Source organism: Brachypodium distachyon, chromosome 4 (assembly GCF_000005505.3).
Source record: "Brachypodium distachyon strain Bd21 chromosome 4, Brachypodium_distachyon_v3.0, whole genome shotgun sequence".
Lineage (NCBI taxonomy): Eukaryota > Viridiplantae > Streptophyta > Magnoliopsida > Poales > Poaceae > Brachypodium > Brachypodium distachyon.
Genome location: NC_016134.3, coordinates 32,800,532 through 32,814,125, shown reverse-complemented (window position 1 = coordinate 32,814,125; position 13,594 = coordinate 32,800,532). Strand labels below are relative to the sequence as shown.

Below are 13,594 nucleotides of genomic sequence, written 5' to 3'. Positions count from 1 at the left end.
ACATAAGCAAATATTCTTCAATAGAAACATAATGGATATGAATTTATGTCATATAATTATATATTAATAGAGTAATTTGTGGTCAAAGCATTAGTTAAAAAAAACTTAATACACGCCATATTGTTGGACGGAGAGAATACCTAATAGCCCCGAACTCACTTTTTGACTTGAAAACACAGAGTGTGTCTAAATGGGTTCTCTGTCCTGGTCAGAACTCATAGGATGTACTGCCTGCATGTGCCTTGGAATGTGCGTGGGCGCACATGTGTGCGTGCACGCGCACACGTACGCACTTGTGTGTTCGTGCGTTTGTCTGTTTGCTCACTTGTTTGCTTCTGTTGCCCTGCATTGCCATGGTTCTGCATTCTGTATTGATTTCTTCTATTCCTGTTCCTTCAGAAATGCAGGAGGAGCTCATCCCATAAGACATGCCCCCCGTGTTTCTGGTGAGTATTGTTTCTCTCTGCATCTTTGACTGCAGCTGGTTAATTAGAGAGTTTGTCCTTTCTGTGGATGGTGATGATATGATATGGTTTGATGGCAACTTAGGTTTTAAATTACTTGAGCTGTGCTGCCTTCGTGCCGTACTGGTATGTAAGGACAATTAAGGCCTTCTAATAAGCTCTGGTAGGCTCCATTCTTTCTGCGTAAGACATTATGATCTGTAAACATTCCATTAAGCTAGATGTTTGGTTAAGCACTTCAGTGACCATTGCTTTGGGAAATATTTCTGATAACTATAAGTTGTTTGGTTCATTCTCTTCTATTGTGCACCTACTGCTTTATTTTTAGAAAAACTAGGGTCCCCCCCAGCCCCTTTTATTAGTGACTCCAAATCGTTCATACTGCGCAGTCTTAATGGAAACAGGCTACACAGCCAAAATCAGCCGATGATAAGTGCTCTATAAAAGTTTGTGTAACTTTTCTTGTCATTTCAGTTTACCATTTTATATTTAGGACTTGAGGTAATGTTTATACCCCCTCAGTTGTTTTATAAGATAGTGCTAACCCCAGAATATGGAGAGACATGCATATTAGAATTAATGTTTATGGGTACCTGCATTTGTATTATGTTCACAACTGAAGCAGTCAAATATAAAAAAACACAAGAGTTCATGTTCAACTTGTCTTCTTTTACTGTTTTTTTTTGCGCATAACTTTTCTTCTTTTACTGAATCATATATAATCAGACCATAGCTACAATACACAACATGTCAAAAAATGTAGAACAGCCACATATCCCACTGCCCAAGGGATTGCAGAAGTCAAAAAAAAGGTGGAAAAAAATATGAAAAACTCATAGTGAAACAACTGATAGAGTGCAACCTGGCATGGGCATGAGAGTTCCTTCCTAGCTTCTACTCCTAACTTATAGTTGCCTAGCTAAGTGTAACCTATCCATGGATCCTTGAGGGAGCCGGTGGAGGAAAATGCAGCTTGGAGTTCAGTCATGCCAGCAAAGGAGCATGACGATGCACCGGCGGATGATGTAGAGCCTGGATCTGTGCTCTTTCAGAGCTCTGGCCATCCTCCCCCCTTGCTTGCCTTGGCTCACAGTCTTCATTTAGTTTGATGAACTAAAGAAACACGATGACAGTGGAAGAATTTGCTCTCTGATGATTCTGGTTGGAGCTTGCTGTGGTGCAGAACTTGAAAGGAGGCCGAGGTTTTATAGAGTGGAGGCAAGCATGCAGTGCCCTTCCTCCTATGCAACCATGCTAATACTTCCTTTTCTCCCTTTATTTAATCCCAGGGGACAAATCTCTGAATCTGAATGTGGGTTATTGTTCCTGTCGCCGACAGAAAGCTTGATCTTATTGACGGATATGATCATTTCAGATAACGGACAACTCATCCTGCTGCATACGTGTTGAAATCTGCAGATTCAGTAGCGGTTCAGCATGGCTCTGATGAAGGTTCTCAGTATCTGGCACTTCTGCTTGCGGCTGGTACCTTAATTTATTCCCTTCTCCTTTCGTTTTGCTTCTCCATGGTGGTACTTGGATATCTCACACCACTGTAATTTGTCTGTTTGATCTCCTTGGGAGAATACTTGTGATCTTCTTGCATTGCCCAAATCTTCTTGGACTTGCTTACCTAACAATATGTGGTAGCAGTACTGTAGTATATCCTCTTGTCGGTAGATTGTGCCGGTAAAGAGTTGGAAAGAGTTCATAGATATCTAATATTCAAGTATCTTAGAGATCTCCTCATGTCGTCTTGATCTGTTCGGAAGGTGCTAGGAAGGATGGAATGAGTACTCGGATCATCCGTGCAGCCAGAATATCTTTTTTTGACTGAAAAGTACTTTTGAGTGTACTTATTCAGGATGATTAGGAAATAGCCTTCTGCTGTGCTTTGGTTGGGGTGCTTGTCTTGTGGACATTGTAGCCGTTTGATGCTGTGTTCTTTACTGCATTTCCATGTATTTTGCCTAGTTCCCAGTCAAAACACAGGGCACTTTCTTGTGCAGGGGTTGTCTGCTGCCCCCTGCCTGCCACTTTGTAGGGTTCTCCCTTTGTTGATTTCTGAGCCTCTTAGTTAATTTCGTACTGTTGTGAAGTCGAGGTTTTATAGTTTCTCTCCAGTATATGGTTAGAATAACTTGTCTACTTGTCTGTATTTTGTATCGACTTTGATTCAATTGGTCATGAACTTATGATTGGTAATTGGCGCATGCAACATTGGTTGACCTAGTATTGGATCTTCTGTATGAATGCCAGTCAAGCATGTGACATATGGTGTCTCAATGCTGGTCGTATAGCACACAAGCACTGTCTCATGTTAACCAGCAGTTTTGTTCATGGTCACTGATCCTTAAATCACGAGCATCTTTAGTATTTTGCTCACACCTTTGTCAGATCATTTGGCAATGGGATTAATGTAATACTCAATTTGGCACATGGCAACTTGTTTCTCTTATGATATACAGTAGTACAGAATATTCATGTGGAGGAAAGAAAAGAGAGCATATTGTCTGTATTTGCAGCTATATGAGAAAATATGATTGCATCACTTTAAGGTCTACAAGTTTCTATAAAAAAAACTTTAAATATCTATAATGGATTTTTGATTAATTCTTCTTTTGTGTTCTCCATGATGGTCTACAGAAAGTCATCACGTCTTAATGTTCGAGGTCTGCAATGTGTGTTCTGGGTCATGGTTACCATTGGTCATCCTGTCCTGGCCTGGTAGTTCAGTGTTTGATTAGGTTCCCAATGCCTGCCCTATCGCTCAGTGAAGGAGCCTTGATCGTGTCGCTTCAACTAGTCCAACGGTTACCTCAGCTTCTATGATCAGGTCATTAGTGCCGCCTAGTGTCAACCCAAAGCCCTGTTTATTTGTCTGTCTGTCTGTCATGGAATGAGGTTTATAAGTATACGCAAAGCCAAGCTTCTATCCATATCCTGATCACAGAGAACACTTAGGAATTTTCTGGTTAATTCATGTTTACCATTTCTCCGTACCAGTTTTACAGATGTGTACCAAAGCATTCCTTTATTGTCGTGTTAATATGTATGTTTGGTAATTGTCCTTTGCAGATAAAAAAGGATAATAAGTGCACCCTATGCCTGCCTAGTCTAGCGCGAGGAAATTCTAACATATCCTGAGGCAGGGAGGGAACTGGCAAGTATGGATCTGATTAATGTTGTTGTATTCAGTATGAACAATAGCACATGATAAAACTGCAGGTAAGGCGAGAAAATAAAAACTCCTATCCAGCCCCTTCACTGGCACCCCAATTTTATAACATTCTACAGTGTGTTGGTACCCTTTTAGCAGTTTTAAGGGCTAAGATGCAGCCTTGAGCAGCACAAAACTGCAGTTTTTCAGGTAAGCTTGACTGCTTGAGGACCACGAACAGCCTTTGTTGGAGCCATTAAACAACCAACCCATGGTTGCCTTTCTTGCTTGCAGGGCATGTATGGCCACTTGATCCTGTCTGCGGCGCGGCGCACGGTCCTCAATCATGCATTCTGCGGCACCCCTGAGCACTGTGTTCTGAAGGGTCCATCCATGATCACATTGCTAAATAAGTATTGTTCCTCTCCTCCCTCTTAACCATTATCATAAGGAAATAACATAGTAGGAGCATGCATTTGGACTCACAAGTGTCCCATCTAAGGCTCAAAAGTGTTGACTGCATGTGGGGTGGTGGGGTTGGGGGTGGGGTTCTTGAGATACCGCACCAGATATCCTCCAGCCCACTATATAAAGCAAAGATGATTTGCACCACTGCATCTCGCCATTACCAGCATCAACTGAACAAGAGGAGAGCCCTGAACTGAACCTGAACCTTAAACTTTTTTTGCTGCATTGCTCCCGGTGTGGTGGGTAGCCATGGAGCAGAGGAAGCAGAGAGGGAGGCTGCAGAGGGTCCTGATGGAGCAGAAAGCCAGGCTCTACATCATCCGCCGCTGCGTCGTCATGCTTCTCTGCTGGAGTGACTGATCTGAGCTCCTCCAAGGCACAATCCCAATGTGCCTTGTCTCCTCCATTCTCTCCTGCTTTTCTCTCCATGTTTTTTCACATTGGCCTTTTTCCTAAGAAGGTTCTCTGTTTTCTTGCCTCTTGTCAAAGGCAAGGGTGACTAGTATTGTAAAGCTTGAATGTGAATACATGCTGACAGTATTTTTTTTCCCTCTCAAAATTGATTTTTGTGTCTCACAAGGCCTTGAGTTCATTACATGGTACTTGTAGAATTAGTATGTTCATCTGGGGGCAATCTGTTTGCATATTTTGACTTTTGACTTCTGAGCAGCATTCTTTATATAGCAAGCAAGCATGGTGCTCTGCCTTGGTTCAATTAAAAAACAAATATCCCTTCTAGGGAAGGTAGTACTAGTGCATGTGCAAGACTGCAAGAGGGGCAGAAAGGTATGGTTGCTTTGGATTATATTAAAAACTGCCCAAACCAAGATTTCACGTTGAAATAGACTTACTGTCGGGGCCTCCCCTACAGTTTTCGGTCAAAAAACCAAGATTTCACGTTGTAGATGACAGCAAATTTGGTCCGTTCTGTTTGCAAGATGAGTATTTATACAACGAATGGTGAATGGCAAAAAACAGCATCGCTGCATTCTATTCGTTAAGGAGACAAAAGAAGATTTTTTTTTTGTGTGGTTCATTAATTATAAAGCTAGAGAAAAGAGTAGAATTATGAGAGGAACAGGGATGATTAACGTACTTGGCTAAGTTCTTAAATTTCGTATTGTGAACACTTGAATTTCTCTACGCTGAAATCGATATAGTTACATTTTGAACTTGGTCAATAGAAAATTATGGACTTCTGTATTCAAGTTGTAAAATTTATATAACTACTCTGTAGTTTCCTCTGAACCAAATTTCAAGCACCATGTTGTCCTGGAAATGCGTTTGCCGGTATCAGTGATCTAGACTCGGGAATACGAGATAAGGAAAGCCAAATGCTCCCTAAAAGATATACGGTTCATCCGCTAGTTGGCATTATGGATGCACTTTCTCATTCCCTTGAGAGTTTGAGTTTATGAGCCGACCTTTCCATGGAAAACACTGCAGAGCAAGTTGCTTGAGGCTCACTTCTAGTAATCGTAGGCTATATGAACCCCAGATGCATGAAAATGAGATCTTTTCATTGTTGTTGTAAGACGGGCAGAAATATTTTATTTCTGTGACTGAAGTGTTCATGAAGTTTTCCTTTACAAAGATGCTATTTTGGCTCATCGATGAATCCAAGGGGTTACTTGGTTAATAACTTTCTTTGCCGTGAAAAGTATTGCTTCGACTGTACTTGACTTCTTGGGTGCAAACCATACAGCACAAAGTACTCTACCCTACTGTTATCAGCTTGATAACGCGTGATCAGAATCTGATTCGGCACTCATCAACCGTATGTTATGGTTGTGTGTGTCAATCGATGCGGAGGCCAGGGCACCAATACCTGTCATCTCTGAAGAACTGCTGGTACTGTAGCTAGTAACACATTATCCAAATCTATTTCATACAGGATCTATAGCTACTCATGAAGAGAGCCATCATCGATTGTCATCATACACTGTGCTTGAATACTTGATTCCTGCTTGACATTGTCACAAAAAAAGTTTCAGTTGCAAGGGAACGTTTGACGATTCTCGTAATCGAACATGGTCAGTCAGACTGAATCTGTAACCAGACCAGTGCTTAGTGTCCCAATGCCTTTGGTTTCTCTTTGTTACAGACCAAACCAGGATGTTCCCAACGTGGCCAAGCACAAGAGACCAGCACCATGAGTTTGAGTGCTTTTGTCAATGCATGCCTCCTCACCTCACCTCATTTTCTTGTATGCTGGACTGCACTGCAACCGGCATGTAGTATCTGTCACCTGTATGTGGTTGTGGTCTGGTCCATGCATGCACTGAGCTCTGAAAACATTTTAGCAGCAGCAGCTTCTTGTGTCTGGTACAGCAGTAGCATCTGCACTGGGCATGGCACCCTGATTGAACCCTGTGTCCTCATTCTGTTACATATCTTCTATATTTTTCTTCTCTCTCAGTGCCTCTGAATTCTGCAGCGGCTTACAGTGTTTCCTTTCGTCTCCCTGTAAATAAACTCGGGTGTTTGCTCTTTCTATCTAAACAAAATGGCAGAACCTTTTATGTAGTCCGGGGCGGCCATCGGTGGTGGTGTCGAGGGTTGCTGTTGTGTGTCATTGTTCGCCTTGGCCCTTTCTTCTTTTCTCTTTCTTTCTTAATAATTTTGGCTGTGTGCATCCTCGATGTTTCTCTTAGCTCCTAGCATTCTGTTGTCGCAGAGGCCGGATGTATTTGATATCTTCTTTATATCAATATATTACCCTTTGTCGGGAAAAATAAAAAATGGCAGAACGCCTGCTTTTTCCTAGAAAATAAATCCTTATGAACACTATATGATTAAGATCAACTTGATGCACCCTTGAAACCATACATCCCAGTGGTTACTTCTGTCTCTTGGTTTGCTAACTGTCTGTTTATCTATCCCTGGTGTGCTAACTTAGGGCATCTAGCAAATAGAATCAAAGCTACAAAAGGTGTTTGAGAGCAGTCAAATGATTTCCTTTGTTTTGTGTAACATGCATGGAACCATTGTTAAGAAGTGGTTTTGGGAAATGGTAAATATGCTTTATTGGGTCCCCAACCAAAAGTTGAACATCTCCCAAGGAAATGCTCAGGTTCATCATGCACAGAGAAATGCAAGTGGGCATGAATTAATCCCATTCCATTTCTTGCAGCTTTACTTTGCTGTTTCACAGCAATACCGTGCTTTATGATTCTGTATTTTATTGGATAAAAGTAATAATAAAGAGTTTAAATATGTGGATGGTGATGGATTTCACCATGGCTACAATCTGAATCTCCTTGTTGTCCTTTCTAGGTGTTGATGAAATTACCTTGTAATCCGTTGAAAGAACTGGTGATGATGACGTGCCTAGGTCATAATCGACTACTAGATTGCCGAGATGATGTGCGCTAGCTCATAACCCATTAGAACATATATCATTTCATGACGATCAGTTATGAACGTGGCGGACTCAGCTTTTCAATAATGGGTGGGATAAACATTCTATTTTTAATATTGGGTGGGGAAATACATTCTTTTCTTTTCTTTTTTTAATAATTTCTACTAATAAAAGGATATTCCCTCGTCTCATAATTCTTGTCGTTGTTTTAGTGTAAAAATTACTGGGTGGAGCGCCCGGCCAGGATGACCCTAGTGGTGATAATAAAGATGTGGAACCATTGAAAACGCACCGAAGCAATATTGTTTTCCACATATGCAACATAATTTATTTTTTAAGATGAATGCATTTCTGACTTGTTTCCATTTAACGATTTTCGTGTGATCAGATTTTTTTTTCATCGGATAGAGATATTATTTTTTCGGTGAAAAGTTTTTTTTTTCTGAAAGTTGCTTTCGGAATCCTAATGCAATCTTAGGTTCCGTCCAATGAAGGATGTTTCTGTGTGAAGCATTGTGCTCATATATTGCTCCGCTAGATTGTGTTAAAGATTCTTTTGATCCAAACGGTCCGACAGGTACATTTGTAATACTAATGAATGGTTGCTTACCAGCAGCCATCCAACCATAACTGATAGCTTGAAATACTGAGCAGTGAGCACCGTCCGACAGGTACATTGTACATCACTGGGTGTTAATTAGCAGAACTGCAGAAATAGTTCTTTTGGCCAATTTGCTTTTGTTTGGAGCTTGCTTGTCTTTCTTTGTCTGCTAAGCCTGCATGAGATGGTTAACAAAATGTGATACTTTTCAGAAGAGGTCGTTGACAATCGAATGCTTTAGTTTAACTCCATACCATCCTAGTTGACCTTGTAAATTCTTATTTTAAAAAGATTGACTTTGGAAGTTAATGTGATATATCGATACTCCACTACTGCAATAAATTTCTTCCTTGGCTACTAAAATATATTGGGTCACTCGGCTTTGTCCTTTTGAATAATGGTAACAAACTAAAATGTTAATAATATAGATATATATAATATACATATACATACATACATATATATATATATATATATATATATATATATATATATATATATATATATATATATATATATATATATATATATATATATATATATGGAAATTACAAGTTACTCTCAGGTGTAGTTACTCCCTCTCCTTACCGGGTTACGGGCGTGAGCTATTTTTACGGCCATTTTGTTGGTTGTTTGGTCGAGCTTCCGCGTGCGAGCTATTTTTCTGGCTGTGTTGTTGCTTGTTGCGTAGATCAGCTTCCCTTTTTTTATGGCATTTTTTCTTCACGTTATATGTTTCATCTCTGGATGGGTTAGTTCTGATCGTCTCCTACATCTCTCTCTCTCAGCGAACCCCAAAATCTGCACCTGAAGATTTGGATTGGTGGTGCAAGGTAAGTTAATTGATTCTTTTTTGTTCCCTCAAATTCCAAACATACATACGAATTGGTTTTTTGGATGAAAGTATGCATATTCTAACGTGTTGATCTGAAACATGAATGGTTGCCAATTGATATTTTGTAGCCATCCGATTGATCTATATAGTCTTGCCGTCTGCAGATTGCTCAGTTGTTCGTCACCAGATCGATGAAGCTGCAGGAGTAATGCCAAGGAGAAACCCATGATCTGCCATCTAGGAGTGCACAGCGAGTGCGGCGCCTTGACTGCTCCGACGGCCTGAACGACATATCCGTAGTGACACGCGTTAATTTCTCGTCAACAACTATAGCAGGTGCTACTGGAATGGGAGAGACGAACTCATGCAGAAGGCCACAAAGGAAACACGTTGGATTCTTGCGCGGCGACGAATAATTGCTCTGCCGACGAATAATCTCTTTAATTAGTTGTGATGTATACACTGCATACTTTATTTTGTATTGATATACTACATACTTCAATTTTAAATATACAACCTTTTGTATACTATATACTACCTTCTGTATACTACTTGGCTGCTTGGGTATATACTACATACTACCTTCTATATACTATATACTCCATTGTATATACTTCATTCTACATACTCCATTCTATATACTACATTCTACATACTCCATACTTCATTCTATATTCTACATTCTACTCCTTCCGATCCTAAATTGTTGTCGAAATATTACATGTATCTAAACGCTTTTTAAGAATAGATACGTTCATATTTGGACAAATTTGAATCAAGAATTTAGAATCAGAGGGAGTACATTCTATATGCTCCATACATGCCTAGTCTCGGCTTGCGAGTAGATCAAACTCATCTTCAATGACGGAGTATATTCTCATCAAAGCTAATTTTTTTAAAATAATATGAATTAAATAATCATTTTCAAAAGTAATACGCGTTTTTCAAAATTTTCAAAAATAATACGCCCTCGGTCTGGGCCAGGCTGATTAGCTTCAGTCGGTGTCGTCCAAGCCGATTGGAACTAATTAGCTTCCCCAAGTTACTTAATTGTTCAATGCATGTTTAAATGGATGTAGTTTGTGTTTCGTCCAAAAACCCAACAATTCGACTGAAATTAAGACATGACTGAAATTAATAAAGCAAATTAACCCAAGCTGGTTATAGAACCGAGACACGATTGGACTAAAATTAAGACACGATTGAACAGAAGCTGGTTACAGAACTAAGGCACGATTGGACTGGAATTGAAAATTAAGAGAGCAAAATTGAAAAAGAGAGAAAATCATGCCTTAGTTCTGTAACCAGCTTCTGTTAGTTTGCTCTCTTAATTTCAGTCGTGCCTTAATTTCAATCGAATTGCTGGGTTTGTGGACGAAACACAAGCTACATCCATTTAAACATGCATTGATCATGCAACTAAGTATCTTGGGCAAACTAATTAGTTCTAATCGGCTTGGACGGCACCAACTGAAACTAATCAGCTTCGTCCAGGCCAACTGGAACTAATCAACTTCACCCAGACCAACCGGAACTAATTGGCTTCGGCCAGGCCGACTGGAGCTAATCGGTCTGGCCCAGACCGAGGGCGTATTATTTTTGAAAATTCTGAAAAACACGTATTATTTTCAAAAATAATTAAATAATTTGTATTATTTGAAAAAATTAGCCCGGATCAAACGTTGCAATATGAGAAATAATCAACTTCATCATCGGAGCTCCATGTATTGCTAGTTTGATGCGTACTACCACTAATAAAAAAAGTAGTATATACCGTAGCAAGAATACTACTTACGATTGATCAAGAACATGCAAATATCAATATGATCTCTTCACCGTGCGGGCATCCATACTCTCATCCTCGGTGAGAACAAAATGTTGCCAAACCACCCACCCGCCCACCGGTCACAGTACACGGTGATATATAGCAGGAGCAAACCAGGTTGTTCCATCCGGCCAAGAAGTAAGGAGGTTGTTGTACTTTGTAATTATCTAGTACTAGCTAAGTATCCGTGCGGTTACAACGGAAACACAAATATTTCAATGATTTACATCTCAAATATAGATTACCCATGTCCATCGACCGATCAAATTTTTTTTCTTTCCAAAACGTAATTGACAAACACAGAACTTACCTTAATCTATGAAACTTACCTTCTACATGGCTTAATTTTCTCAAATATAAATTACGCATGGTTTCCTTAATTTGTGGAACTTACCTTGCTATGGGCTTAATTTGTGAAACTTACCCTACTATGGGCTTAATTTGTGGAACTTACACTGCGGCGGGACTGCGTGTGGCGGCGGCGGCGGCGTGGACCGGCACATGGAGGGACGGGCGCAGGAGGGATGGTGAGGGAGAGGAAGGGATCGAGTGGGTTCCGGTGGAGAGGAGAGATTTCGGGAGAGGAGAGGCTGGTGGGCGGTGGTGGCAGCGCGCGGGGCGGGGAGCAGCGGTGGCATGCGGATGTAATTTCTGTGAATTTGGGGTGACGGACCGACGTCCAACCAAACTGCAAATTAAGTAGTAGTAAAGATATTTAATTAATAAAATCAATTAGCTGATGCCTATTGGAGGATTCTAGAAGAACCCGCTAACTCGATCAGCGTAGTGGCGTGGAGAACCAACCAATGGTAGATGTTTAGGGGGTAATTACTCCCGGTTGTACAAAAAAGGCGTCCCTTAGGCAGGACTAAACAGGAACCTACACTAAGAGTTCCTCTTTACCTTAAACATGAACTATTCCCAATTACCACCTCCTACCACCGACGCGGGCGAGCGAGTGGTGGCCGCCCGTAGCACCCTCCTCCCGACACGCCCCCCGGCTACCACCTTCTTCCCCGGTGCGGGCGAGCGAGCGGCGGCGGAGGCCGACGCGAGGGAGCCCGCGGCACCTCCTCCTGACGCGCCCCCGGCTACCACCTTCTTCCCCCAACGCGGGCGAGCGAGCGGCAGCGGAGGCCGACACGAGAGAGCCCACGACAAACCAGCGAGCTACCTCCCATCGCGAGTGAGCGGACCTTCTTCTCCGGCGCGGGCGAGCGAGCGACGGCGGAGGCAATCGGTAGTTCTACGATATATTTTGAACCGCTTGTCGGAATGATGCAAATTATACGGCGTTGGAAAGTTATGAACCAGGCGCAACTTTTTTGTTTATAACGTTTTTGCTAATTCTTAACGGTTTAAGAGCAGTTTGCAAATTACCGTCCGCCGAATTACGACCAAACAAAAAACAGCGGACGGTATTTCTACGATATATTTTTAAGCACTTGTCGGAATGATGCAAATGATACGGCGTACTTTTTCGTGTACAAAGGTTTTGCTAATTCCTTACGGTTTAAGAGCAGATTTCGAATTACCGTCCGCTGTTCGAAACCGTCAGGAAGTTCACAGGGTATAAACGAGAAAGATATAAGCGGCGGAGGTTTAGAGACTGCCAGGAAGTTCACACTCTATAAAACGGAAGTTCACTCGTGTATCGATGGAAGTTCAGAACGTTCACGCCCGTAGACCTCCTTGTTCTCTAACGCGGGGAAAAATTGCAGTCGGTGGAGCTTTAGAGACTGTCAGGAAATTCACAATTTATAAAACGGAAGTTCACTCGTGTGGTCGATGGAAGTTCAGAACGTTCACGCCCGTAGACCACAGTTATAGGCGTGGTACGCTGGGAAGTTCACATGTGCTTTTAGGAAAGTTCACGTATGCAGATTGAGAAGTTCACTAGCTAATTTTCATGAGAGTTTACTTGTACAGAAGTTCAGATGCCCTATCATGGGAGTTCACTCGTACAGACCGAGAAGTTCACTAGCTACTTTTCATGTGAGTTCACTTGTTTAGACTGAGAAGTTCAGATGCCCTTTCATGGAAGTTTCGTTTGTTTAGACTGAGAAGTTCACTAGTTAGTTTCATGGGACTTCGTAAGTTTATTTGGAAAGTTCACTAGCTGGCACGCTGCAAAAAACAGGGGTGTAGTAGCCTTGTTAATATGGATTGGCAAAACTTTCTCACCAAAAATCTTGTACCAGGGAATTTCACGGTCTATAAAATAAGAAGTTCACTCTTGTATATAGGGAAATTCAGTACATTCACGCCCGGACACCTCCTTCTTCTCCGGCGCGGGCAAAATATTACAGCGGATGGAGGTTCAGAGACCGTCATGAAGTTCGCAGTCTATAAAATGAAAGTTCACTCGTGTATCGATGGAAGTTCGGAACATGCATGTCGTGTTGCCGCGTAAGATGTACTGATTTTTGTTCGAGTTTCTCAAACTTTTCCGGATTTGCGCAAACGATATACCGTTGGAAAGCTACTGAAAATCCGCAGTTTTTTCATATGTAATGTTTTTCCAAATTCCCCACGGTTTAGGAATAATTTCAAAAATACCGAAATCGGATCAATCTAAAAAGGACGGACGGTATTTTTACGATTGTTTTTGAACGGCTTGTCGGAATAATGCAAGTAATACGGCGTTGGAAAGCTATGAGCCAGGCGCATAGGCGCATCTTTTTCGTATATAACGTTTTTGCTAATTCTGTATGGTTTAAGAACAGATTTCAATTACCGTCCGCACAGACCACCCATACTGCGTGCGCGTGCAAAGTATAGAGCAGCGAGGGGAAGTTCACATCCGTAGTAAGGAAAGTTCACTCATGCAGGCGGGAAAGTTCAGATCATTACATGTTTAGTTAAACATAAATCGATTCC

At 41.4% G+C, this 13,594-nt stretch overlaps 1 protein-coding gene across 2 annotated transcripts; it reads left to right on the top strand.

The window, feature by feature from the left end:
* The first annotated feature begins 1,428 nt into the window (after positions 1 to 1,428).
* LOC112272391 lies at positions 1,429 to 4,651 on the top strand. 2 transcript variants are annotated; one of them, XR_002966116.1, is made up of 4 exons: positions 1,429 to 1,949; positions 3,543 to 3,692; positions 3,784 to 3,834; positions 3,919 to 4,457. XR_002966116.1 is itself a non-coding variant. In XM_024463038.1 (4 exons), the coding sequence occupies exon 4, from the start codon at positions 4,342 to 4,344 to the stop codon at positions 4,450 to 4,452; it is 111 nt and encodes a 36-aa protein (XP_024318806.1). In that variant the 5' UTR covers positions 1,429 to 1,949; positions 3,543 to 3,692; positions 3,781 to 3,834; positions 3,919 to 4,341; the 3' UTR covers positions 4,453 to 4,651. The 2 variants fall into 2 exon arrangements, 1 of the variants encoding a protein (XP_024318806.1); XM_024463038.1 differs by having other exon boundaries at positions 3,781 to 3,834; positions 3,919 to 4,651.
* Positions 4,652 to 13,594: the final 8,943 nt, after the last annotated feature.

Bases quoted from the DNA above. Each gene is read 5' to 3' on its own strand.
- LOC112272391 (XM_024463038.1), top strand. From the start codon at position 4,342: ATGGAGCAGAGGAAGCAGAGAGGGAGGCTGCAGAGGGTCCTGATGGAG.